This window comes from Mauremys mutica, chromosome 2 (assembly GCF_020497125.1).
Source record: "Mauremys mutica isolate MM-2020 ecotype Southern chromosome 2, ASM2049712v1, whole genome shotgun sequence".
Taxonomy (NCBI): Eukaryota; Metazoa; Chordata; order Testudines; family Geoemydidae; genus Mauremys; species Mauremys mutica.
This window is the reverse complement of record NC_059073.1, coordinates 180,415,903-180,443,846: the sequence shown is the minus strand read 5'-3', so window position 1 is coordinate 180,443,846 and position 27,944 is coordinate 180,415,903. Positions and strand designations below refer to the sequence as shown.

The window sequence follows — 27,944 nt, the reverse complement described above, 5'->3', positions numbered from 1 at the left end:
GGGAGGGTCAGGGACGCGGGGACGGGGAGGGGCGGGGACGGGCGGGGACCCAGGGGGGGGGGCACGGCCGGGTGGCCGGGGAGGGTCGGGGACGCGGGGCCAAGCAGGGTCGCGGCCGGGAACGCGGGGCCGGGCAGGACGCAGGGCCGGGGGGGGGGCGTGCTGCGGCCAGGGCCGGTGGCCGGGGAGGGTCAGGGACGCGGGGCCGGGGAGGGTCGGGGCCGGGCGGGGACCCGGGGCCGGGGTGGTCAGGGCCAGGGGGGGCCGCGGCCTGGGTGGTCGGGGACAGGCGGGGACGCGGAGCCGGGGCCGGGTGGCCGGGCAGGGTCGCGGCCAGGGACGTGGGGCCGGGGGGGGGGGGTGCCGCGGCCGGGCCGGGTGGCCAGGGAGGGTCGGGGGGAGGGGCCGGGGCCGGGGAGGGTCGGGGGGAGGGGCCGGGACTGGGTGGCCGGGGAGGGTCGGGGCCGGGCAGCCGGGGACGCGGAGCTGGGGAGGGTTGCAGCCGGGAAGGCGGGGACAGGCGGCCGGGGATGGGCAGCGGCTGGAGACCGGCCGGGGCACACGCCCCCCCTAGTTTCCTACCTCAGCGTCGTCTTCCTGGGCCGGGGAAGCCTGCTTGCTTCTCAGCTCTCCCAGGCTTCCCGCGTGAACAGCTGATTCGCGGGAAGCACGGGGGAAGGAGAAGCAAGGAGGAGCAGGAGGTGGAGGCAGAGCTGAGGTGAGCTGGGGAAAAAACGGTTCTAAAAGGGCTTCTAAATTTAACAACCGGTTCGCATGAACCGGTGCAAACAGGCTGCAGCTCACCACTGGACCTATCCTCCATGAACTTATCTAGTGCTTTTTCGAAACCTGTTACACTCTTGGCCTTCACAACATCCTCTGGCAAAGAGTTTCACATATTGAGTGTGTGTTGTGTGGTAAAAAATACTTCCTTTTTTTTGTTTTAAATCTGCTGCCTATTAATTTTATTTGGTGACCCCCAGTTCTTGTGTTATAAGAAAGATTAAATAACACTTCTTATTTACTTTCTCACACCAGTCATGATTTTATAAACCTCTATCATATCCCCCAGTAGTCATCTCTTTTCCAAGCTGAAAACTCCTAGTTTTATTAATCTCTCCTCATATGGCAGCTATTCCATACCCCTAATCGTTTTCTGAACCTTTTCCAATTCCAATACATCTTTTTTGAGATGGGCGCCCACATCTGCATTCAAGAAGAGGGCGTACCATGAATTTATATAGAGGCAATATGATATTATCTACACCTTTCTTAATGATGCCCAACATTCTGTTTGCTTTTTTGACTGCCGCTGCACATTGAATGGATGTTTTCAGACAACTATCCACAATGACTCCAAGATCTCTTTCTTGAGTGGTAACAGGTAATTTAGACCCCATCATTTTATATGTATAGTTGGGATTATGTTTTCCAATGTGCATTACTTTTCATTTATCAACACTGAATTTCTATCTGTCATTTTGTTGCCCAATCACCCAGTTTTGAGAGATCCTTTTGTAGCTCTTTGCAGTCGGCCTGGGACTTCACTATCTTGAGTAGTTTTGTATCACTTGCAAATTTTGCCACCTCACTGTTTACCCCTTTTTTCAGACCATTTATGAATATGTTGACTAGGACTGGGCCCAGTACAGACCCCTTGGGTACACCACTATTTACCTCTCTCCATTCTGAAAACTGACCATTTATTCCTATGCTTTGTTTCCTATCTTTTAACCAGTTAGCAATCCATGAAAGGATCTTCCCTTTTATCCCATGACAGCTTACTTTGCTTAACAGCCTTTGGTGAGAGGGACCTTGTCAAAGACTTTCTGAAAATCTAAGTACACTATATCCACTGGATCCCCCTTGTCCACATGTTTGTTGACCCCCTCAAAGAATTCTAGTAGATTGGAGAGGCATGATTTCCCTTTACAAAAACCATGTGGACTCTTCCCCAACAAATTATGTTCATCTACGTGTCTGACAATTTTGTCCTTTACTATAGCTTCAACCAGTTTGCCCGGTACTGAAGTCAAGCTTACTGGCCTGTAATTGCCAGTGTTGCCTCCGAAGCCCTTTTTAAAAATTGGCATTACATTAGCTATCCTCCAGCCATTTGGTACAGAAGCTGATTTAAATAAGTTACAGACTACAGTTAGTAATTTCACATAAGAGTTCCTTCAGAATTCTTGGGTGAATACCATCTGGCCCTGGTGACTTGTTACTATTTAATTTATCGATTTGTTCCAAAACCTCCTTTAATGACACCTCAATCTGGGACAGTTCCTCAGATTTGTCACCTAAAAAGAATGGCTCAGGTTTGGGAATCTCCCTCACATCCTCAGCCATGAAGACCAATGCAAAGAATTCATTTAGTTTCTCCACAATGGCCTTATTGTCCTTGAGTGCTTCTTTAGAATCTCAATTATCCAGTGGCCTCACTGGTTGTTTAGCAGGCTTCCTGCTTCTGATGTACTTAAAACATTTTTTGCTATTACTTTTGAGTCTTTGGCTAGCTGTTCTCCAATACTTTTTTGGCCGCTGATGTTAGAACAAGCGTGACAGATTTTAAGAAAACCCCCAATGCTGGTGCAGCCTAAGAAAAGAGGCACTAAAGCCATGCCACAAAGATTTACAAACTTCAGCTCTGTCAATCCAGTGGGAAAAGTGAATTCTGGAGTGGAAGACCCTTCAGTGAGAATGCCCTGCTCCATGTCCACAGAAGTTTTTGAATCTAGGAGCTATTAACTCAGGTGCCCCAGCTGACCTTAACTGTCACAAAGGTTTCCTAGAGAAAAGAAGGGTCTCTGATAGCCAGCACTACACCAACTGGATTTCGTAGGTCAGTATTAACATCTTGAATTGTACACAGCAAACAAGAGGAGTGAAGTTGTCAAAGACCTGCTGTGGTAGGACACCAGCAGCTGACATCATTCAGCAGCCCCATGTTGCACCAGCTCATTCTTCCAGGAATTTTTCAATGGTCATCCCATGTAGAGTACATGGCAGCAATCCAATCTAGAAGCCATACTCTCTAAAAGTCAAATTTCAGATGAAAAGCAAGTTAACTTCAAAGAACTTCTCTATCTATCTAAAACACAAGATCCAAGATCTTATAATTAGGGCTGTGCCTTTTCTGATGGCTGGCACAGATTTCCCTGGAAAAGTCCTTTTGCTTAGACCACCATATATCTATAATTAGGGCTGTCAATTAATCACAGTTAACTAACATGATTAACTCAAAAGTAATTGTGATTAAAAAAATTAATCACAGCTTTACTCGCACTGTTAGACAATAATGGAATACCAATTGAAATGTATTTTTTTGGATGTTTGTCTACATTTTCAAATATATTGATTTCAATTACAATGCAGAATACAAAGTGCACTTTATATTATTTTTATTATAAATATTTGCACTATAAAATGATAAAAAATAGTATTTTTCAATTCACCTCATACAAGTACTATAGTGCAATCTCTATCATGAGAGTACAACTTAAAGTAGATATTTTTGTTACATAACTGCACTCAAAAACAATGTAAAACTTTAGATCCTACAAGTCCACTCAGTCCTAGTTCTTGTTCAGCCAATTACTAGGACAAACACATTTATTTACATTTACAGGAGATAATGCTGTCTGCTTCTTATTTACAATGTCACCTGAAAATGAGAACAGGCATTCACATTGTACTTTTGTAGCCAGCATTGCAAGGTATTTACATGTCAAATATGCTAAACATTCATATGTCCCTCATGCTTCAACCACCATTCCAGAGAACATGCGTCCATGCTGACGATGTATCCTGCTTGATAACGATCCAAAGCAGTGCAGTCTGATGCACGTTCATTATCATCATCTGAGTCAGATGCCACCAGCAGAAGGTTAATTTTCTTTTTTTGGGGGTTCAGGTTCTGTAGTTTCCGCATCGTAATGTTACTCTTTTAAGACTTCTGAAAGCATGTTCCACACCTGGTCCCTCTCAGATTTTGGAAGGCATTTCAGATTCTTAAACCTTAGATTTCTAAAGATAGCTACAGCAGTTGACCCAACACTGGTACCTTCTTTGTGTTTTGTCAAACCTGCAGGGAAAGTATTCTTAAAATGAACAACATGCTGGGTCATCAAATATATGGCAGACTGCGGTTAAAAAACAGAGCAGGGGACATACAGTTCTCCCCCAATGAGTTCAGTCACAAATTTAATTAGCCCGTTTTTTTAAACAAGTGTCATTATCTCCCGTAAATGTAAGCAAACTTGTTTGTCTTAGCAATTGGCTGAACAAGAAGTTAGACTGAGTGGACTTTCTAGGCTCTGAAGTTTTACATTGTTTTGTTTTTGAGTGCAGTTATTTTTTGTACCTAATTCTACATTTGTAAGTTCAACTTTCATGATAAAGAGATTGCACTACAGTACTTGTATGAGGTGAATTGAAATACTGTATCTTTTGTTTCTTTTTTACAGAGCAAATATTTGTAATCAAAAACAAATCTAAAGTGAGCACTGTACACTTTGTATTCTGTGTTGTAATTTAAGTCATATATTTGAAAATGTGGGAAACATCCAAAATATTTAAATAAATGGTGTTCTATTATTGTTTAACAGTGCAATTAATCACAATTAATTTTTTTAATCGCTTGAGAGCCCTATCTATAATTTATCTGTACAAATCCTTGGTTACACTAGGAAGCTTAGCAAAAAGGCTACCTTGTATCTTGTTTAGGATTCATCATCAACTGAAGCTACATCCTTCCAGGCAATACAAATAAAATACTTATGTAAGCTTTCAAGGACAAATATTCACAAACCCCTTAAAAACAAAAATTAAGAAATTTAATCAGGCACTGAATAGCACAACAAAACATGAAAGCTAAGAAACCAGCTCCATTAATTATTTTCCATTAATCAAAAACAGAATTTCAATTTAACTTATCAAAAACTATGTAACCCAGCACAATCATGGGAAGGAGATTTATATTCCTAAGTGAATATGGACCAGTTGTGTATTTTCAAAAAGTCAAGCATGGTTATGAATTTAGGATAACTAAAAAGGATTTTGATTCTCCTTTACATTCTAAGCAATGGAAAATGAAAACAAAAACACCAACTTCTGTGCAATGTTAAGGGAAGAAGTACACACACACACACACACACACACACACACAGAAAATATACAATTAAGGTTACCCAAACTATAATTTTTTTTCTTCCCTCAACACCATTCAAATAGCCCACTGAATTGAGGGAGAGAGAGAGAGTGTGTTATCTAAAACTTATGACCTCCACACAGACAGCCCGAGCACTTTTTAGCAGGCCTGAGAATCAATGTTTTGCCACCACTTTCTTCCCCTCAACCCACCCAAACATCAGTCCACCATGTTCACACTACTATGCCACAAAGATGGCCTTAGGATATTTTTGTCCCTTCTTGAGTTTTTGTTTGTTTGTTTGGGGGTGGGGGGGGGAAGAGGACAGGGAAGAGAGGGAACAAGGTTAGTTTTTGGAATGTGCCCCAGATGTAACAGACTCATGTTAAAAAAAACATTATGTGCATTTAGGTCTCTGCTCCTTTAAGCCTCCCATTGCTGGATCCCATCTCTGTGCTGAGGCCTTTGCGTAGCTGCCAACATTTTAAAAAAGCTTTGTAAAGGGACAACTGTTCAAATGAACTGGGGTTTCAGGAAGCCCTTGGCCCATACAACTGGAGGATTGTGTGTGCAGCCCAGTGAACAGTACATATACACAATCTATCGTCTACAGCCAAGCGCTGAGGTACAGCCGCATTTGCTCCAACCCCTCAGACAGAGACCAACACCTACAAGATCTTCACCAAGCAGTCTCAAAACTATAATACCCACACAAGGAAATAAGGAAACAAATCAACAGAGCCAGAAGTGTACCCAGAAGCCTCTTGCTGCAAGACAAGCCCAAGAAAGAAACCAACAGAACTCCACTGGCCGTCACCTACAGTCCTCAGCTAAAACCTCTCCAACGCATCATCAGTGATCTACAACCCATCCTGGACAACGATCCCTCGCTTTCACAGGCCTTGGGAGGCAGGCCAGTCCTCGCCCACAGACAACCCGCCAACCTTAAACATATTCTCACCGGCAGCCACACACCGCACCATAGTAACTCTAACTCAGAAACCAATCCATGCAACAAACCGCGATGTCAACTCTGCCCACATATCTACAGCAGCGACACCATCACAGGACCTAACCAGATCAGCCACAACATCATCAGTTCATTCACCTGCACGTCCACCAATGTAATATATGCCATCATGTGCCAGCAATGCCCCTCTGCTATGTACATCGGCCAGACTAGACAGTCCCTATGTAAAAGGATAAATGGACACAAGTCAGATATTAGGAATGGCAATATACAAAAACCTGTAGGAGAACACTTCAATCTCCCTGGACACACAATGGCAGATTTAAAGGTAGCCATCCTGCAGCAAAAAACCTTCAGGACCAGACTTCAAAGAGAAACTGCTGAGCTTCAGTTCATTTGCAAATTTGACACCATCAGCTCACGATTAAACAAAAACTGGGAATGGCTAGCCAACTACAAAAGCAGTTTCTCCTCCCTTGGTGTTCACACCTCAGCTGCTAGAAGAGGGCCTCATCCTCCCTGATTGAACTAACCTCATTATTTCTAGACTGATTCTTGCCTGCATATTTATACCATGAACTACATGCATCTGATGAAGTGAGTATTCACCCACGAAAGCTTATGCGCCAATATGTCTGTTAGTCTATAAGGTGCCACAGGACTCTGTCGCTTTTTACAGATCCAGACTAACACAGCTACCCTTCTGACACCAGTACATATATTGTACTTTATAAATACTATTTCATTCTCAAACTACAAACTGTTGTTCCCCCTTCCAGTTTGAGGTAGGTAAACATTATTGCCCATTATGGAGATGGAAAAATTAAGCTGGAAAAGTTAAATGATTTGAACAAGGCCACAAAAAGGTTCATGTTAGAACTGGGATTATAACGTGGAAGTCCTTTATTTACAGTTCCATGCCTAGTCCACTAGATCATGTTCCCTCCCATGTTACTGAACTCCCTTTCCTTGTGGTCACAGATTGCCCAGATTTGTCACACTAGGCCCAAAGGTGCCAACTCAGCTGCAGGCAACCAGCCCAGAGTAAAGTTGTCCTAATACCATCAATGGAAGCCACATGATGATCTGGAAACCTCACAAAAATGCAGGAACCTACACCTAACATTTCCATGCATCCCAACTGCCAGTGCTGGGTAGCCATAGAGGATGCACGAATACCCTGTGATCATTAGGACATCGATCACTAGAGCTGAAAGTTTGTCAGTTTACAATGATTTACATCTGTTTATTTTGCAAGATAGAGGGCTGTACACTGACTGCTACAGCCTTGGGATTTTTTAAATGAAAACAGAGATTGTCTTTTATATTTACCAATCCTCAAATATGGAATACCTGTGGGCTTCACTGGCTTTAAATGTCCTGTGGGGTTTATAATTTCAGTAGCTTACAAACCCTGCAGAAACATCTGTGGGTCCTTGCATGTTTTAAAGCATTTACTGCAGACTGTGTCCAACCCAGCCCTTTGTGACCTGCTGCACTAAGGCCCTGATGTATTGTGGAGGAAGCAGCAGAGCAAGTCAGCATATTTTGTGTAAAGCAGGCATGAGCCAGCATGAAGCGTTTGAAACATTGATGTTCCTAGTGTAAGTACTGTTCTTTCTCCCACCCCACACAGAACTAGACAGAGGTATCATTCCTCACTAAGGGCAGCCTATTAACTCAAATGTAAGATATCTACACCAAACCATTTTTGAGTTACAACACTATAAAACAGCATTAGAAAAATCTCTAGAGTGAGAGTGCCTACATTTTTTAACCTCCCTATTTCCTTTCCCAAATGCCTTGTCCAATTTGTCTCCAGCTTTCCAGAAATATTCTGGGCTGGCACAGGATCACACCTAAGATTTCAAGTAGCTTGCGTTCAGATAGGTGTAGTGGGTGTCACCACAGGTTTATAATGGAAGCCTTGTTTCAACATTAACTATGGAGAGACACTAGCTTTTGTATCAATTGAAGTGTACTTTCTAGGGCAGAGGAGTCAAGGGATGAGAGCAATCCAACCAGTTTATTCTACTAACTATGCAGTGTATAATTATTTACAGCCTCAGTTTCTTAGACACAATCCAGCTAGCTGAGAGAGAGCGTCGTTTTGAATTATTACTCTCCTCGCTGATCAGTAATTTTTTTTTTCTTTAAAACTATTCACCAGCTGGCTGCAACAAGGTCAAAAGTCTTGTGAACTAAATAAGTAAAGCTTTCAGTCCACATTATTTACAGGAACAGAAGACATTTTTAAAGATAGGCATACAGGGACAAATCCTGGTTGGACTCTCCACTGACACTGGGAGAAAAGAATCAGCAGTTTTACCAGATACAGTCTCCCTTGCAAAGGATTTACCATGACCTTATCCACCCCACCTCCAGCCCCTGCTTACTCCAAACCCTAAATTGCAATGACACAGATGTGAACCACTGCTCCATGGGAACCACTGTGAATCACTGCTCCATGGGATACCAAAGAATGCAGCTTCCCTTCACTAGCCTCTACATAGCCTGCTTCTCCCCCAAAGGAGAGAACTATGGCAATTCTGCTATATTTAGAGACTTCCATGCCTGCAGAGTGGGACAGGAAGAGTTGAACCTAGGGTGACCGGATGTCCCGATTTTAGGGTCTTTTTCTTATAAAGGCTCCTATTACCCCCCACTCCCTGTCGCAATTTTTCACATTTGCTGTCTGGTCACCCTAGTTGAGCCCACAGTGAAAAGATTACATTTATAAGAATATTGATTGTCCTACAGGTGGTAAACTTCATCTCCAGATTGCAACAAGTCCTTCAAGCATTATATCCTGGGGTAATAATTTTTTTTCTAGCAATAGGTTCCTACTATCAACTTCACCTCCAGTCAAAAGTGTATGCCTCTCAAACAACTGTAAGCCTTCTCTTACTTCCACTGAAGACAAAATTGCCAGGCATATATGCCAACCCTCTCAGTTTTCAGACCCTGCTATGAGTTTATGGAGAGGAAAAACACTAGTCTATGGGGAAATCCCATCTGATTGGCTGCTCTTCCCCATTTTCCTGCCTGCTAAATAGGATAAATGGGAACAGTCTTTATGCAGATCAATGAAATTGTGCCTTCCCAATATCAATAGTTACGCATTGTATCTGCCCAATGCGAAGTCAAAACCCCCCGTTCTCACAGCCCCATATGGCTGTGCACGACAGCGATACTGGGTCCGGCTCCAGTGTGTCCTTCTCAGATGATTCCTCCCTGGCACAGGGCTCATTTGGCTCCCATCCTGGGGCATCCGTGGTCAGCCGCTCTGTCCCTCCTGTGCTTTGAACCAGTTCTTGGCTGCATGGGCAGCGAGTGAACCACTCCCTCAGTGAGCCTAGCCTCCAGCCACATCCCTTCTGCCTGAGGCCTCCTCGCATGGCCAGAGGAGCCCTGAGCCGCACCTCCCCCTGCAGCCAGAGGAACCCTGGCCGGCCTGCCCGAGCCCCTCTGGGGGGGGAAATGAGGGCAGGGCCTCAGGGTGGAGCGTGGATAGTGCTAAGCCTCCCCTGGCCTACAATACCCGTTGCCCATGCTCGGCTGCTTTGCTAAATGAGGGTCTGCTCACTATAGGCCCTCTTGTCTGAAGCTACTGGCACACACATGCCCCTGTGGGTCCTTCTCTCTCCTCCCCCTGGAATAAAAAGCCCTTCCTCTCCCTCAGGACCAGGTTTTAAAGTGGCCATGCTCTCTAAACGCCAAGGGGGGGGGGTGTCATGCTCTCCCCCAACAAAAATAATCCTTGTTGTACCCAGCAAGGTGGGTAACTCTAGGCAGCATATCCCCAGCAGCAGACCCAGGTCCCCTACTGGTCAGGAGCATCCCCAGCATCCAACCCACTGTAAAGGACCCAGGCGTAAGTGGTCTGGTGTAGAAGTCTCAGCTGGGATGAGGTCTGACCACCAGGGATGGGAGTCGCCAAGCAGGAGTTGGAAGAATGGCAAGGCCAGGTCCCATAAGCAAGAATCTGGGTCAGTGTCAGACCAGAGTCAAAGACTGGAGATCAGAGGCAGGACCAGATTAGAATAAAGAGGCAGGAATAGGGGTTGAAACCAGACTGGAATGAGAGACCAGAGATCAGGAGACAACGCAATTCTGGCATTGCAGCAGACTGAAGTCTGTGTGGTGGCCCAGACAACTTCCTGGGGTTAAGTAGGGGCACTTGGCCAATCAGCAGGCCACAGGGTACTGTTACTCCACATCTCTTGGGTGATACTTCCTGCGGTGCCTACTCTCCACAGTGCTTCCTGGCTGCAGCTCTGCCTGGCCTCCTGGTGGCAGTGTGGTAATACCAGCCACCCCAGGCTCTGCAGACCTGGGTTCTAGTCCCTGGGTCCTTACACCCACCGGCCCCTAGAAGTGGAATAGGTTATCACAAGGCAACTTGCTCCTTCTCTCCCCCTGCAGTATAAATGATCACACATCAGCACCTGCCTGGGATGCCCTTCCTTGGAGGAACAGCTAGGCTGGCTGTCAGGCATCAGCTGAGGTGATACTACTCACCATGGAGGCAAAATGACAGGTCCCCAAGGCATGAAATCAAGGGCATGCAGGTTTAGAGTGGGCATTCGAAGTACAGCGTTCTCTTCCCATATTGTCCCTTCCTCATTGGGCCCTCTGGGCCTCCCCCCACAGCTTTGGCAGTGGAGCCTCTGGGACAGTTAGCCTGGGTTCTCCACCTTCACCATCCCTTTGTGCAATGACAAGGGGACCGATACTGTGGGAGCCTCCCAAATAGGATGTCTGCCATACCTCGCTTCATCCTCATTCCCCCACAAGCTGGGCGTCCAGGCAGATCATCATCAGGAGCACGTCCAACTCATGAGGCTGGCAGGCTCAGAATCCATGGAAACATCCTCATTAGGGAATAGTACTTGTCCCACAAGTAACAGATGATTCCAGCAGAGAGATCTGGCGGGGCTGTGAGTGCCCTCTGAGCGTATATAATATATTGGTAGGTCTCCAAGTTTCTCCTCTATAACATGAGTGTGACTCCCTTCAGCCAGCAATTTTATGTTTTCCCTGATTCCAGGCCAAACCTCCATCACCAATCTGGAGCTCCTGTTACCATAGGCACCGATTCCATGGGCATTCCGGGGCTGGAGCACCCACAGGGAAAAATTGGTGGGTGCTCTGCACCCACCAGCAGCCAAGCTCCCCTCCCCCCCCAACCTCACCTCCACCTCCTCCCTGAGCACGCCGCGTCCCTGCTTCTCCTCCGAGGGCTTGCCACCGCAAAACAAGCTCTGGGAGGGATGGGGGAGGAGCAGGAACATGGCATACTCAGGGGAGGTAGCGGGGAAGAAGCAGGGCTGAGGTAGGGCTTTGGGGAAGGGGTTGGAATGAGGGCAGGGCAGTGGTGGAGTCGGAAGTAGATGGGGGGGTGTCGAGCACCCACCGGCGCCAGGAGAAGTTGGCACCTATACCTATTACCTCACTCACCAGTCCTAATGGGCTTTGTTCTGTTGATTTTGATGACCTGAGGCTTGTGTTGCCATCTGATATGCCTCCTCCAGTTGATCACTCAGGCAAGTCTCATACCCCAAATATGCTTCCATTAGCGCCCCATGTGAAGACACTCAGAGATCAACTGGCAATCGGGCTTCTCAACCAAACATCAGCACGTATGGTACGTACCCAGTTGCATCATGCCAAGTGCAGTTATAGGCATGTACTAAGTGCTCCATATGCCAGCGCCAGTATTTCTTCTGCTGAGGCTCCAGGGTTTCCAGCATGTTGAACAATGCGCAGTTCACTCGTTCTGGCAGCAGATCCTCTTGCAGATGGTAAGGGATGGCACGCTACTTTTTGATCCCCATGATCTTGCATGGTTCTTTTATTAACCAGCTCGCAAAATCCTGTCCCTGGCCTGAGTCTAGTCTCGCATGCAGCCCAAAGTGAATGAAGACCTTCTCACACAAGGTTTCTCCTTGGAAACCATGGAAGCTTTCTGAACTTTGGTGAGGTAAGCCTGGGCGTAACAAATTTAATGGTCAGTCACCATCAAAAGGTATTAGCAGTACCCCAGGGGTCAGGCACTAGACAGAAAATCCATAATGACAAGCTTCTTGGGTGCCAAACTTGTGATGTTGACAAGAGGAGCTGCCTGCTTAGGCAGTCTTGTCAGATACAACTGGTGCAGGTGTGAACATGATGGGCAATGTCATGCCCCCATCCCAAGCCAACAGAATCTCACCTTAACCAGGGCCTTCAAAGCCTCTACTCCCAGGTACCCTATTCGACTGTGGCAGGGCTCCAACACCTCTCACCAGTACTTCTGTGATAGCACCAACTGGTTTGGGTGATGTCGCTGGGTATGCTTCTGCCCTCATTAAAAAGTCTCCTGCCCCAAACCAATAGGTGGATCCATCCCTTTAGCAAAAAGACCTCCCTTTGGGTGACTTACCCACTTAGCTTTGAGGTCCTTTCCAACACAAAGAGGATCCTTCATCTGTAAATCGGCTCACTGGGCACGCTTCATCTGTTCATCCCTCAGTCTGGGCAGCAGAGGGTCCTGTAGTCTAGTAAAACTTGTGTAGACTGTTGGTGTGGCTTCCGGTGGTACCACAGACACTCAATCGCTCGTTTTCCATTAGCTGTGGATTTATCCTCCACATTAGATACCCACTGGCATAATGCTCTCAAATCAGGAATCCCCACATCCATTGAAGCATCAAGTAATAAGTCCTCAGTTTAAGGCCGATGAGACAAGGCATCTGCATCCATGTTTGTTGCCTGGACCAATAATGCATGGTGAAATCATAGGCAGAGTGCACTACTAACCACCAGCGCCCTGCTACAGATAATTTTGCTGTTCTCTTGACATACATCAAAGGGTTATCATAAGTCTTTAGAATAAACTCAGCCCCACAGAGGTAGTCATGGAACCTCTCTCACAGTCCACTTTAATGCCAAGAACTCCACTTGATGAGCAGTGTCATTCCTCTCAAGGGCTGTGAGGCCTCGACTTACAACAGCTACTGGCTGAGATTTGCCCTCGTGTTTTTGATAAAGGACAGCTTCTAACCCAGTGTAGCATGCATCAATATGAAACTCATGTGGCTGGTTGGGATCAGTGTACACCAAGACAGGGGCTTGAGTGAGTTGTCAAATGGATTTTCCAGAAAACTTCTTTGCACTCAGCAGTCCACCACTTTCTGAAAGGTGCACTCACATTAAAGTATTGATCCTGGTGTGGGTTCCCCTTCTTATTTGTGGTAATATCCCTTGGTGAGCTCTGTGATCGCATGCACGATGTGGGGAAAATTCTTTATCAACCTGCGGTAATTGCCACAGAACCCCAGAAATGACTAATTCCTTGAAGGTCATGGGCTTTGGCCAGGTGGTTAACGCCTTCACCTTCTCCAGGTCCGTGACCATATCATCTGTAGATGCTGTGTGTCCCACATGTCTTACAAACATCTGGCAGATGATGCACTTGTCCAGGGATAAGTTGATGCCAGTCTCTTCCAAAAGCTCCAGGACTTTGCATGTCCAAGCCTCATGTTCTCCTAAAGTGTGCCTAAATACCACGATGTCATCCAGGTACACCAGACACTCTAACAGGTGCATGTCCCCTACCACCCACACCATGAACTGTTAAAATGAGGCCGGAGCCGTGGACACCCCCCAAGGCACGTGATAAAATTGGTAAAATCCCAAGGAGCAGATGAAAGCTATCTTCTCCCGGTCCTTCTGTGCCATGGATACTTGATAGTATTCACTGCAGAGATCAAGGATAGAGAACAAGCAACTGCCTTTCAGGCTATCCAGGTATCACTGATCCAGGTATTATGTACTGGTTGCGGAGTGTCCACCAGTTCAGAGTGCGATAATCAATGCATATGCACACCTTGCCACTTCTCTTTTGCACTACAGCAATCTGCAGGTGCCACCTCACATCTTCGATGGCAGCGGGGGATAATCATCTCGACCCCTCTTGTAAAGGCCAGTTGTCCTACATTTAGACACGGTGCTCCTCTTCTTGAGCATAACTTGCATTCCACTCGTGCACAGCGAAAACAGCCTTTCTTTACAGTAACTTCTCACACAGGCAGTCCTTCCACTCAGCAGGAAGAGAGGAATCCCACTGGAAACTATCCCTCCCCAGGGTTTAGCCTGTCTCCTCTTGGGATGGGGGCCCCCTCACGCTCCAATATGCAGCTTTTCATAAAGTATGCATTGGCAGCTCCTACAGGTAGTTGTTTCCCACCATCTCATGGAACTTTCACACCAATCTCTGGAACAGGTTTATATTTGTCCTTAGGATTCAGGGTGCACACACTCTTCATTCCGGATCTGAGCAGACCAGCACCAACATTTCTATTTTCTGGGTTGCCCTTCAGAAATTGGACCTTCAAAAGGATATATCCCTGATAAGGACAGAAGTCACAACCATTTCCCAGACTGTTGGGCTAGACAGGAAGTGCAACAATAAATACCGCAGGTATTCTCGGTAGCAAGATTCATAAAGTATGGTGATCTGCCATCCGCTGTCCAAAAATGCCTCACACAATCATCCTTCTATATGGATGAACACTACAGCCTGGAGTCCTATCAGCCCCTTCATGTACCCCCTGTCTGTGGTTTTTCCTAGGGAGTTTTGGACTTTCAGGATTTCCCTGAAGCTCCTCAACAGTTCACTACAGTTGTTGGGATACAGCTGCATGGTCTGTCTCATTCTGGTAGTGCGAGGCATAGTGCCCAACTCTCTCTCAGATGTAACGGAAATTGTCTTGTGGACTATCACTGCTTCGATGGTCCTCCCTTTGCAGCCCCCTACTGCTACTTTCCCCTCTTGCAGGTGGCAGGGTATGTCCCTGAGTCTTCACCATGGCCACTTCTCAGGTCAATTCTCTCAGAGCCACCAACACTGATGGGGCCTCTTCCCTTTCTTCAAGCTCTACAGCAGTGTAAGTCCTTGCCTTCTTCAGCTGCACCACTGGGTCCACCCACAATGATCACTCCTCCTCTTCAGGTCTTCTCAAATGAGATCATGGAACAGGGGAGGGTTTGGGGCCTGCTTCAACAGCCACAATTACCACATCATCATCCCATCTTGGGTGCCCAGAAAGAACTGGTCCAACCCAGTGGAATCACTACCTGCTGCAGCAAGTCCTCTAGTCTTTTCATGAAACCTGACAGACATTCACAGGGCTCCTGATAGGTGTGGTGGAAATGATAATACAGATCTTCACCGCTGCCAATGTGCTTCTCAAACTGGGGTCGCTGCTTGTGTAGGGAAAGCCCCTGGCGGTCCGGGCCGGTTTGCTTACCTGCCCCGTCCACAGGTCCAGCCAATTGTGGCTCCCACTGGCTGCAGTTCGCTGCTCCAGGCACATAGGAGCTGCTGGAAGCGGCGCAGTCCGAGGGACTTACTGGCCGCTGCTTCCAGCAGCCCCTATTGGCCTACAGCGGCGAACTGCAGCCAGTGGGAGCCACAATCGGCCGGACCTGCGGATGGGGCAGGTAAACAAACCGGCCTGGCCTGCCAGGGGCTTTCCCTACACAAGCGGCGACCCCAATTTGAGAAACACTGCTGTAGATGCTCTCAAGGGTGGCTAAATAGTCTTGCACCATTGCAGCCAGTTGGGAGTCTTTCTGGGTTTGGACGATTCGGATGGTAGGTCCATGCAAACTCTTGAGCACCCATTTCTGCTTCTGGGCATCCAAGCATTCCCACTCTTGGACAAGGGATACCGCAAAATCCCTCCAGATCTTATAATCATCCTTCCCCAAAGGTGTGGGTGACACCCCTGAGAAAGAACGTAACCGCTTGTATGGTGCATTTTCATACGCTGGCTTCAATGCATCTTTGAGGGCATTCCCCAGCTCGTTAGCCCACTCACACTCTGGGTGCTGCAAGGGCCAGAGCACCTCCCAATGCTGAGATTAATTTCTCTGTAATGAATCTACCTCAAGTGAAAGGGCAGTTCTGGTCCCAGGATTTTCTAGAGGTAACTCCCACTTACACCTCTTTGGGAGCCTTGTCCAGATACTTCCTTGGAGTGAGTATATAGAGATACCAGGCCCTTCACTACATAGATGTAAATACAGCTGTGGATCTTCACTCTCTCCAGTATTCCCACTGCATCTAGGCTCTCTTCAATTTCACTGGTTTCCATCTCTTCCAGAAACCCCACCAACAGCACCTCTTTGGTTTCTGATATTCGCATCCTTTGCCACAGGGATCAACTAATCACCTCTGTTTGCTTTTCTGACTAAGAGAAATCACTCAGGTGTCTCTTTGCTCCGCAAAGTAGTGCTCAGGGTGCACAATGTCCCTGCGTGCATGTGTGTACTGCTCATACCCATAAAGGGTCATCAGCAGCTGGGGTCAAACCTAGGACCTCCTGATCTTAATGCGTGAGCTAAAAGACATTCCTCTATTAGCCAAGTCTGTAGCAGGCTCATTCAGCTCTAGCAGGCCTAGCCGCCACTAATGGGGGACAGAGTGCTACACCAAGGGTAGGGAAGCACATCCTGAGCTCCAGAGACTTTCCAGGTGAAGTCCCCATACGGGCCACCAGGTGTAACAATAGGGCCCTCGTGGCCAAGATGGAGTCTGTTCTGTGGGCAGCTCTGAGCAAGAAAAGGCATACCCTGGAATGCAGCAAAACTCCCTTCCACCCCATCTGCTCCAAACCCCCTGCAAAACACACACACACACACACACACACACACACACACACACACACACACAGAAGGAAAATATTTATTTACAGAGTGATGAATGGGGGAGAACTAGAGGGGTAGAAGATAGAGAGAGAGGAAGAACAGAGTAACATCCAACATGAGGACCCACAGGGGCCAAGTCCTTCATCTAGACTCAGAATTCAGGGATCCTGGGCAGAGTTCCAGTCAGGCAATGAGTCTTGGGTGTTCCTGGTTGTCTTCAATGCCAGTAAACTTTCCCCAACACACCCTTCCAGTGCCCCTTCTGCTGCACTCCGCAAACGCAGAGCGACAACCTCCCAAACTTAGCTAGCTACAGCCTCCCTCCTTATTTCCAATGTAAAGTCACAAGCCCACGGCCCCAGATAGCTCTGGGTGACAGTAATACTGGGTCTGGCTCTGGTTTGTGCTTCTCAGGGGATTCCTCCCTGATATGGTGCTCCTCACGGCTCCTGTCCTGGGGTGTCCCCAGTCGGCCACTCTGTCCCTCCTGGGCTTCAGACCAGTTCTCGGGTGCTTCACTACATGAAGGCCTGTTCACTGTAGGCCCTCACTCTCCTCCCCTCAGAACAACCAGCACTTCCTCTCCCTAAGGATGAGGTTTTAAAGGGGTCATCCTCTCTAACCCCCAATATTAGCATACAGCACTAAAACCCTTTTATTTTTTCTTAATTGCATCTCTCTCTCTCTATTTTGCTTAAATAGACAAAATTTGATCTTGCTATTTTAAAAATATTCCATAAGCGCATTTATAGGAAATTCTATTTTCTGTCTGTAATTACTTATGTCACATTAAAGCAACAGGGACAAAATTTAACAGGGAATTTTTTCCTCATTTTTGGGTCAACATTTATACCGAGTAAAGGGATTAGCTGCTGGAGAAATGAAATCTTCTCCTTATTCACATGTAATTGCTTGCGGCAATTCAGTGCAAGCTTCCCTTGCAATGCCTCTAAAGCTATCAATAAGAATCAGAGTTAATTCAGTCCTTTTGAGCTGTGCTTTGGACTGAATTTCTTCAATTTGGGCCCAAATCTGCAGGATGCCGAGCACTCAAGTTGGTCAGCAAGTGGCATGATTGCTATGAGATGTGGGCCATGTACTGTTCACTGCAGAGCGAAGCCTAAAGATCTTTTCCACAATTTTTCAAAGTGTTGTAAAGGATTTAGTCATGCAACATTCATTCATTTCATTGGCTTTATGAGGAACTGTGTGGCTAAAAATGTAATTGTGCCTAGCACTATGGACAGGGCAAGGCAGGGTAGACTATACAGAACTGCATAAAGACCACTGTTAAAATGCTCATTGCCACAAATTCACATACACTGTAATAATAATAATAAAACTGATTACACACCTTTACTAATGCTTCTTTTAGTTTGCAAAACAGTATTTCAGACTCTTATGAAGTTACACATGCCATTCAAGAGAACTGCTTTAGATAAAAAACAAAAAAAAGGAGACTTGATTCTGATCTGAGAACCAAATGGTTATTATTGTTTTATTACAAAAACCAAAGCTATCTACCTTTATAATTTATAAATGTTGCAAGATTGCTGATGTACATAAAGTAAGTTCAATTTTCATTATATTTCCACAAAGAAAACAGAAACCTTCTCAGGGTGCTTAAAGGGGAACACACCCCTACATAAACCCTTAAAAGCAACAATATATCAAGTTAAGATATCCTTCTTTAACATACCTTAACACAACACACATACACATTCACTACTAAACTCTACCCCACTGTAAATAAGCCACATATACCTCTGGCATGTACAGTAATACACACAAAACAATCCTCACAAACACACTAACAGAAATTTTTACTCCAACCTGGCAACATCAACATGTCAGTATGCAGGTGAATTGTATGATGAGTTATTCTTCACCATACTAGCTCTGCATCACCTGAGGATTCCTCCTACATTGGAGTCAATTCCCAGATCTGCTGGGTTGCCATTCGCTGGCAGAGTAGCTCCAAAGGATTATAGTGGAACAAAGAATCAAGCCCACAATATTCTGCAATTGTCCAAGCATAGGAAGGAGCAAGCCAACAGGTCCACCACAGGTTTCACAGAAACATATGAACAATATTCCACTTTTTGCAATGAAAAGACTGGGTCCAAATTCACTTGAGTAAAATACAGTATGAAAGGAGCCACAACTGTTCAGCCCAGTCATTTCCTTGCTATGCTGTGAGGAAGCGGCTGGACAAAATAGTCATACATGATAATTTCAAGTATTTCTTTTCTATTTTAACCTAGTCGCTCTTCTCAGCAGTCTCCTGTATTTCATTAAACAAACAGCTCCAGAGTTCCTTTACTTCCAGATAAGATCCTGAACCAAATTAAGTCAAGCCACTAACCTTGGGAGAGCTTCCATATCAGCCTAAACCACTCGTGTTATGACCTCTTTTCTGTAGTATACTACTATTTTGAATTTCTATAGCACCTTTTCATCCATGGATCTTAAAGCACTTTTCCAAAACATTGCCTAATGAGGACTCAGCTCTCCAGGGAGGTAGATAAGAGATCATTTCACCCACCACTAAAACGGGGAGAAGCACAGCAGCTGTTCAAAAGTGTACAGCAATTCTATACAACTATTTAGCACATGGAGCACTGTGAACAACTAAAAATCTAGCAGGAAATCAGTCAGAATGTAATTAACAGAAATGGAATTTGGTCAGGAAAATGGAGTTAACAGCCCTATTATTACAATAAGCACTGTGGGATTTTTTAATGGCCACAGAATTGACCTGTTGAAAAATTGGTCAGGATGCAGAAAAGAGACACAAAAATGATTTGAGGGCTAAAGAAAATGTCTTACAGTGAGAGACTAAGAGCTCAATCTGTATAGTTTATCAAAAAGAAGATCAAGAGGTGACTGACAATCACAGTGTATAAGTACCTTCAAGGGAAGAAGTTACTGAGTATAAAAGGCTCTTTAATCTAGTTGAGAAAGGCATAACAAGAACCAATGGCTGGAAGCTGGAGCCAGACAAATTCAAATTAGAAATCAGGCACACATTTTTAATAGTGAGGGTGATTCATCATTGGAACAAACTACTAAGGGAAGCAGTGGATTCTTCAGAGCAAGACTGGATGCCTTTGTACATCAGTCAAACACAAGTTATTGGGCTCAAAACTGGGTGAAATGTATTGGCCTGTGATATACAGGAAGTCAGACTATATAATCTAATGGTCCCGTCTGGATTTAAACTCTATGAATGAATGGCCTCATCAGTTTTACCTCTAATCCATAAGAGCAAGTACATCTAGCAGCATACTGTGCAGGCAATGGTTCAGTACCAAATAAGATGAAAAGAAAAAAAAAATCACTGAATCATCAGTAGTGCTTTCTGAAACCACCTGTGATTTTGTTTAAGGTCAGCCATTCAAGTACTGGTGCACCCCAACATTGCTTAACTTGAGAGAGTAGGGGGGTACATCTGCACTGCAAGTGAAGGCATGATCATAGCAGGGTTAAGTATAGCCTGTGTTAGTTTTAGTCAGGCTAGCGTGGATGACAACAGCGTTCAGATGTGTCAGCACAGGTTTCAATACAGGCTAGAAATGCAAGTACAGCCCTCCAGCAACCATGGGTATGTACTCTGGTTGCTAGCCCATGCCACTGCGTGTATGCTGCTATCCTTACCTGTGCTAGCTAAATTAAAGCTAGCATGGTTATGCCTACCTGGGTTACCTGTATAGACAGACGCTAACACGGGCTGCCTGAGGGATTCTGTTCCAGTCATTTTCTTTTGAGAGGGAAGTCAGACAGCTACCTGTTGCAGACATTGTCTCTAGTAGGTGCTCCTTTAAGGCCTTTCAAGATAATTTTAATAATAATTTGAGATATACCTATCTCATAGAGCTGGAAGGGACCTTGAAAGCTCATCAAGTCCAGCCCCCTGCCTTCACTACCAGGATCAAGATAAACAGAGTCCGAAGAAGTGAGCTGCAGCTCACGAAAGCTCATGCTAAAATAAATTTGTTAGTCTTTAAGGTGCCACAAGTACTCCTGTTTTTTTTGCGGATACAGACTAACACGGCTGCTACTCTGAAAAGAGTCCTTAACATTTAACTTGGAAACCAAAAGCTCTCAGGTCCTTCCAATACAGAGATTCCTTTGTCAGCAGAGTTTGTTAGGACCTGCACTTTCAAAGAACTAATTGGGCTAAATACTCCATTCAATGCTGTACTTTAAATTTGCCTTCAATATCTTATCAGGAATAGGCATGCTGCTTGTATGTGCTTCCCCCAGTGAAACAGGCTGTTACCTTCAGGGGCTTCACTATATGGTCAGTTTTCTCCAAACAGCTATCTAATGTGTTTGTTTTGTTTGATATCCCCTATATTGAAACTTTGACACACAGAAGTACACCGACACAAGTCATATTTGCCAGCAATTCGTTATGGGAGAGCTGTATTAGAGCAAGGTTCTCAAGGTTTTTCTTTCCGAGCCCCCCCATGCTATAAAAACTCCAAGGCCCAGATGTGCCACAACTACTGTTTTTCTGCATTTAAAAGCCAGGGCAGGCATTAGGGGGTAGCAAGCAGGGCAATTGCCCAGGGCCCTACACCACAGGTGGCCTAGCAAAGCTATGTTGCTCAGGCTTTGGCTTCAACCCCAGGTGATGTGGCTCAGGGCCCCGGGCTGCAGCCCTGCATGGTGGGGCTTTGGCTTTCTGTCCTAGTGAGTCTACCACCAGTCATGCTTGGAGGACCCCCTGAAACCAGCTCACAGCCCCCCATGGGGCCCCGGACTCCGACTGAGAACCACTGGGGAGGACAGTAGCACTGTAGATGCAGGGAAAGCTTCAGCAACTGCATTAACTACATGGGCCTTGAAGAAGTCTGGCCTGTCACTCTTGCTCGTTGGCATTATTCCAGCAGCACCAGATAAAGTCCATGTTTAAATGCTCCCAGACCACACAAATGACATGTGCATGCACACACATGCACATACGTGCAAGAAGAACAGCAGAAAAAGAAGGAACAGCAAAGAAACCTAGAAGAGCGGCACAGTTTAGGCTCCCCCTTATTTATTTATTTATCTTTTAAAAATCCAATTGTATACCTGCTGCCAGGTCTAAAGTCCTGAAACAGTTCCTCTTCTTGGTAAAAGCAGATTTAACTGCCCCACCCTCCTCTCTCTGTCTCATGCACATGTACCACAAGCACAAAGAGGATGATTTTCCACTTGTTCAGATGAACTCAAACTTAGGTCTGCTCTACATTTTACATTTAGGTGAACATAGCTACATTGATGATGGTGTGTGAAAAATCCACACCCCTGAGTGACATAGGTCTGCTGGCCTAATCCCCAGTGTAGACAAAACAAGGACAATAGAAGAATGCTTCCATCAACCTAGCTACTGTTGCTCAGAAAAGTGGTGTTCCTACACTGACACAAAACCTGTCCATCGCTGTATGCTGTGTCTACCCTATAGGGTTAGGCCAGCATACCCCTAGGGTATAGTCCCTGGAGAGTAGACATATCCTGAATTACTGCATGTCAAGGAAACCAGGCCAGCACAAAATCAGCCTGAGAGACACTGTATCACTAGTACTGTAGATAAATCCCCTTGGGCAGAAAAAGGCCCTTGCAGCCTGACAAGACTTGCTAGTACCTGTCCATTCCGATATTCAGCCACACCCCCAACCCAGAAAATCAGCAGATCTCATTTCCAGGGACAAAGCAGCTGACAATCCAAAGGCAAAAAAAAACAAAAAACCCCAAACACAGAACAGAAATAGCATACAAGAGAGCAGAGTCATTTGGATTCTCGCACGTTCACATCCCCATCATGAAAACTGTTAAACTCAAGCATTTTAACTGGCTAGTAGAAGCATATAAGAACCTCTCCTGCCTATATGTACAACAATGATCTCCATTCTGAATCTGATAAAGTTCCTCCTCAACCCACTGAACTCAATCTACTCCAGCCTTGTGCCCATTTGAGACCAAAGATAACTTTCATTGTAGAGAAGATGTCTGAGCGCATGAGATTTCTAAAAGAAACAATAGTAATAGACACTTAACTATAGTAGATCTTCAGCTCAACTAATATTAAACTTTTCTCCACTTTGAAGGCTTTTAAAGCAAGCATTTAAAACACAAGTGTGAGAGAACTGTCTATTCATAACAAAATATTGTTTCTCTGACCTGCCAAAATATGACACACATGCCATAATTTATGAGACTTACAAAGAGAAGTATTTCAAATGAAAAAAAAAAAAAAGAGAAACACTTGTTTAATTTCATTGAAATCCACTGCATGAGGTCTTTTCAGAGAGAGAAAGGAAAAATTAAAGATATTTTGCTAAACACTATTGTCTGTCTTCCTTAAATAGGGTCAGCAGGTACGCATGCACGAATAAGATGAAGTCAGTCAGCCAATCATTATGCTGAAGAAAGTGATGTTTTTTGTTATGGGAACCATCGCAACAAAAATCAGAATTGGTTTGCAAATATTGGCACATCCTTATACTGTAAAAAAATCAGACTTGTATGACAAGTGAACAGGGTAATGCAAGAGAATGCTTGAATTTCTATGGCGCATTGCTATTTTACCAGGTAATTGCACTTAGCTTTTCCTCTCAAAGCCCACATTTCAGTCCAGCTAGTTAGCCAAATTGAAACATTAGATTGAATATCCTTTAGTCAGTCTATACCTAGACATACAATTAAGTCTGTTAGTCTGTGAACAGATGATACACATAACAATCAGATAGGCTTAACAGCACTAGTTTGTCTTTGTTGTTTTAGTACAAAGTTGAGGGCTCTAACAAAACAATGTTTAGGAAAAGCCACACTGCATTTGGCTATATGTAGTGTAGCTAGAATGTCATAAATAAGAAAAGCAGTTTTCAACACAGTCAATCCTTATTAAAGATATAATGATAAATAACTGCCATACATAAACTTCTATGTATACAGACCTTTTTCAGTTACAATAATCATAAATATAATAATAGCGGTGTGGGAGGGAGGATCTACATTATCTGTGAATTGTTCTATGCATGGCTCCATAAAACCTAATGCTATTTTAATACTTAACAGTGGACATTGCACTTAGGCCATCACAAGTGATACACTGGTTGCAGTCATATGGCTGTGGTCCACAAACAGACACAAAAGAACTCAGTACAACCATTAGAGAAAAAAAAGCTGTAACTAATTTTGAAAGGCATGTAGCTACTGGCAAGGAGAAACAACGATTGCTGAAATTTTAAGAACCAAAACTGAATCTTTTCTTATCTGTGCTCTTGTTAACAATCATCGTTTAAGCCTGAGGACACAGCCTACAATGAAAATTCTTTCCACTTCCCCATTTGTTCTCAATTTTTCATTTTTAAACAGAAAAAAAAATCTTTAAATCCCACTAAGATGTGCAAATGCTATAAAGGACAAGTTATCTGAAGACATAAACAGAGCTGTGTGAAAAGATTCTCCTCTGGCAGCAAGATCAGTGAAAATAAAATCATTTTTTGTAATCACATCCTGGTTTATGTCTAAATGAAAGGCAAGCCTTTGCACAAACTGCTACAGTGACATTTTGAAGCGTTCATGGTGAAAAAGCTGTGGTTCCCAGGGAACAATTACAAAATTATGCACTGTAGCAAATTTCTGAACTTAAAAAAAATCTATTTTCATACCTGAATATTCAAACACTAATATTCTGCAATACTAATGGGAGAAAAAAAATCCTACTTGCCCAAAGTAGAGCTGCAGCCATTCACAAACCACGCATTTTACCAGAGTTTGAAGCAGTACTACTTACTTTTATAATTAACTAGCTCTGAAAAAGGTAATTGGCCAATTAAAATGTGTGTTTTCTCACTTTTTTTTCCTTCTTACATACTGTATTTTGCTTTTCTACCTGCTGTCAGTCTGTTGTCTGTGAGCATTCTTGTATGACAGAAGCTGAGATTTTTGGAGGGCTGTTTAGATCTGTTCTATGTAGCTTTATGTGACAAAGCTCTAACTAATACTGGAATGTTTTTAATAATTGGATCCTTTCTACCCACCAAATGCTTTATAAAGTGACTGCCTGTTCTGTATCAAAACACACAGGGTTTCATAATGAGAGGCTTAAGAAGCGCTGGGTAAACAGGAATAGGTAGTTTTACGTTAATAATGTGGAATAAAATTAAAACATTTATACAATTAATGCAAAGCCAGATATCATCTGAAACGTTTGGGTGAACAAGTCCGATGAAGGCAGCACTCTCTTCTGCGTGGAATGCAGGGAGCATTGCTCGACTCAGGCTAAACAGTCACCCGTGGAGTGCTACTAACATCAACCATGCAAGAATCCAGCTCTCTCCAGGGCAGGTGCTGTTGCATGTCCTCCAAGCAGGGGAGCGGGAGGAGGAGGAGTCCTACTCAAGGATGCAGCTGCCAACGCTCACGGGCTCCATCCTGCAGTATTAGACAAGATGCAGCTGGAGCAAGATCCCAGCTGCCTGGCACTGGTCTGATGGCCGATCCAGTGAAGGGAAACAGCTTTACACTGCACCTCTCTCCTACTACCCCGGTGGAAGAGGAAACGTCGCCCAAAAAAAGGAGGGCAAAAGGCCAGGCCGGGAGGTTGCTAAAGACGAGGTCCCTGCCCGTTTCTCTAGCTCCCCGGGGGGAGAGGGTTATATAAGGCCGGGAACGTGCAACAAGCGCACCTAGTTGCTCTGGCACAGGCGCCTCGGGCAGGTTGCGCGCAGCGATCGCATCCTACTGGGTAGCCGGAGCAAAGGCTGCAGCTGCCTCTGGCGCAAAGTCCACCACAAACACCGCTCTCCAGCGCGGTGCCACCCCGGGCCGCTCTTCTCACGCCACGAGAGAAGCGCAGCCAGCCGGTCCCGGAGCCGAGCGGCGGCGCCGCAAGGGGCTGCAGCCTGCGCTGCGCAGCCCCGTGGGCACCCCCTGCCCTGCGCTGCGCTGCGCCTCAGTGGCACCAGCTGGCTGCCCCTGGGCCAGCCCCAGGCAGCGCCCTGCGCTCCCGCCTGCCCGCCGGGATGCCTTACGCTGCCCTCGCCCCCGTGCCCAGGCGCCCACTTACCCCTCGGCTCTGAGCGGGCGCGGGTCCCCCCAGCCCAGCCTGGCAGCCACCCGGGAGCCGACGCGCGCAGGGAAACCCAGCCGCCGCGAGCCGGGCGCCGCCGCCGCCGCTCCGCCCCCGCCGGGCTGGCATTGGTGAGCGGCCCGGCGCCCGCCCGCCCCCGCGGGCTGCGCCCCGCCCTGGCTCCCGTCGGGTGTGAGGTAATGAATTAGCGCCCCCGGAGCCGCTGCCTTACATGGCTGGTTGCAGGCCGGAGTGCCCGGCCGCCGCGCCTGGTATTTATACCCTCGCGCGCCTCCCCGGCGCTGCTGCGGCGCCCGGGGCCCGGCGGCAGGTGCCCGGGCAGGTAGGGGGCCGGCAGCGAGCAAGGGGGCCAATCACAGCGCCGAGGGGCGGCGGCGCTACTGCGGGAAGGCTGGAGCTCGGAGCCCGGCTGCGCTTTGCGTCCCAGCCCTCGTTGCATGGGCGCCCCCTGGGAACAAGCCTAGCTGCTCCTGCAACCCCCCGCCCCCTCTGTCCGTGCAGGGGGGGCCACGTCTCCCAAATTCCACGGCCTCACTGGACCCTGGTTAGCGGCTGCTGCTCCCAGCGCCTTGGAAATCTGACCCTGGACGCTCCCAGAACCCCAGCACCACAAAAACCGGGACCTGGCCGTGTTTGGCCACAAATGCAGAAATGGTACCGTCAATATCGAGAACAAGCGTTGCTTCTACTATTTCCTCTGAAAATCACCCGACACACACACACACACACAGAGCACATTTTGGTACCTGGAAGGTGGGGAAAGGGCTAATCTGGAGTTTGTGCCGTGGGGTCACGATTTTTAAGATGCAGCAGAAGCAGCTAAACACATTTAAGCAATGGAAGTTATGAGACTAGGGCCAAAAATTGGCAGGATCCAGGTGCCACATCCTGGATTTTGTGGACGGTGATACTGCTGTACTAGGACGCAGCAGGGGGTGACTTCACTTGTTTTTTTTCTTTTTGATGGTACAGTTTAAGGACTTTGGTCCAAAATTTGGCAGGATCCAGGTAGATCTAGCCTCTACCTCTCTTCCTCACATTATGGGCGCAGGGAACCTAGTCTCAGAGGCACTAGCCAGGGGTAAGGAGAGGTCATATCAGAGGTGTGGTTAAACAACAAAGTTACTCATGGAGGAGCATCCTGGAGCTGGAGCCCTTAAATGCAAAGGCAAGAAAAGGGGCAAGTATAGAGCAAGTCTACATAAGGATACTCAGCCATATGGTCTCTATAGAAATGCCATTGAATAGCAGAGAGATGTGATATGGGCTACATATAGCATCCTAGAAATCACCACTTGAAGGAGGTGTTCTCTTAATGCTTAATGAAACCCCAGAAGACTGTGCACTGCTGATCAAAGTTTTCTTCCCTACCAGGCAGGGTGGCTGATAATTTCTCCAAGAGTGCATGGTAGTTCCTTTGATAGACAGGTGACCAGACTCTTGGACAGGCAGGAGTTGAAGTAAGGGGGCGGGGGAGGGTTAGAACAGCTCTCTCTTCTCCACCAAAATCTGGTGTGGGTAAGCAGTGCTGCCTCACAGCTCCAGCTCCCCCTCAGCTAGTACTGTGAGAGCTCCCCCTCCTGTTTCAATCTGCTTTAACCACTCAGTGTAGATTGCTAGAACTGGGACATAAAATGAGCCAGTAAATCCTCATTCTGCTCTAAAAAGTTTTCCTCCACTTTTTAGAAGACTGAAAGTGGAACCTCAGGTCTAATAAAAGGGAGGTCATGATTCTTAGTAATGCTGAGAACCTGCTTTCAGAAAGGTTACAGGAAGGGAAAGTAATGCTATAGCAGTCAAGCCAGTAAGTCTCTAGATCTGTGCCAGATCAAGACCCTATTAGCTTCAAGCCAGTCTCCCTCCTTTCAGTTTTGTTACTGGATTGACTTTGGGGTTGATCCTATCCCTATTCCCAGTCTGGTGTTCTGGTAAATTATATTTCTCGAATAGGACTTTCCACAGCATGCAGAGATCCATGGCCTCAGCTTCTAGGATCAACCATATACGTGTAGTGCTTGGGACAGATGAAGCCCTGGCATAAA

At 46.1% G+C, this 27,944-nt stretch overlaps 1 protein-coding gene across 5 annotated transcripts in view; it reads right to left on the bottom strand.

Moving 5' to 3' along the window:
• LOC123364689 (tubulin polymerization promoting protein) overlaps positions 1 to 26,131 on the bottom strand; it is a 120,704-nt gene extending 94,573 nt beyond the window's left edge. The window contains exons 1-2 of one of the 5 annotated variants that reach the window (XM_045007010.1): positions 25,879 to 26,093; positions 24,986 to 25,244 (exon numbers count right to left, since the gene is read on the bottom strand). In XM_045007010.1, the coding sequence (XP_044862945.1) occupies positions 24,986 to 25,011 (26 nt within the window). In that variant the 5' untranslated portion in view covers positions 25,012 to 25,244; positions 25,879 to 26,093. Of the gene's footprint in view, positions 1 to 24,478; positions 24,501 to 24,985; positions 25,245 to 25,878; positions 26,094 to 26,113 lie in introns of those variants that run through there. The other 4 variants (XM_045007015.1, XM_045007014.1, XM_045007011.1 and 1 more) reach the window with 4 other exon arrangements.
• Between the last annotated feature and the right edge of the window lie 1,813 nt (positions 26,132 to 27,944).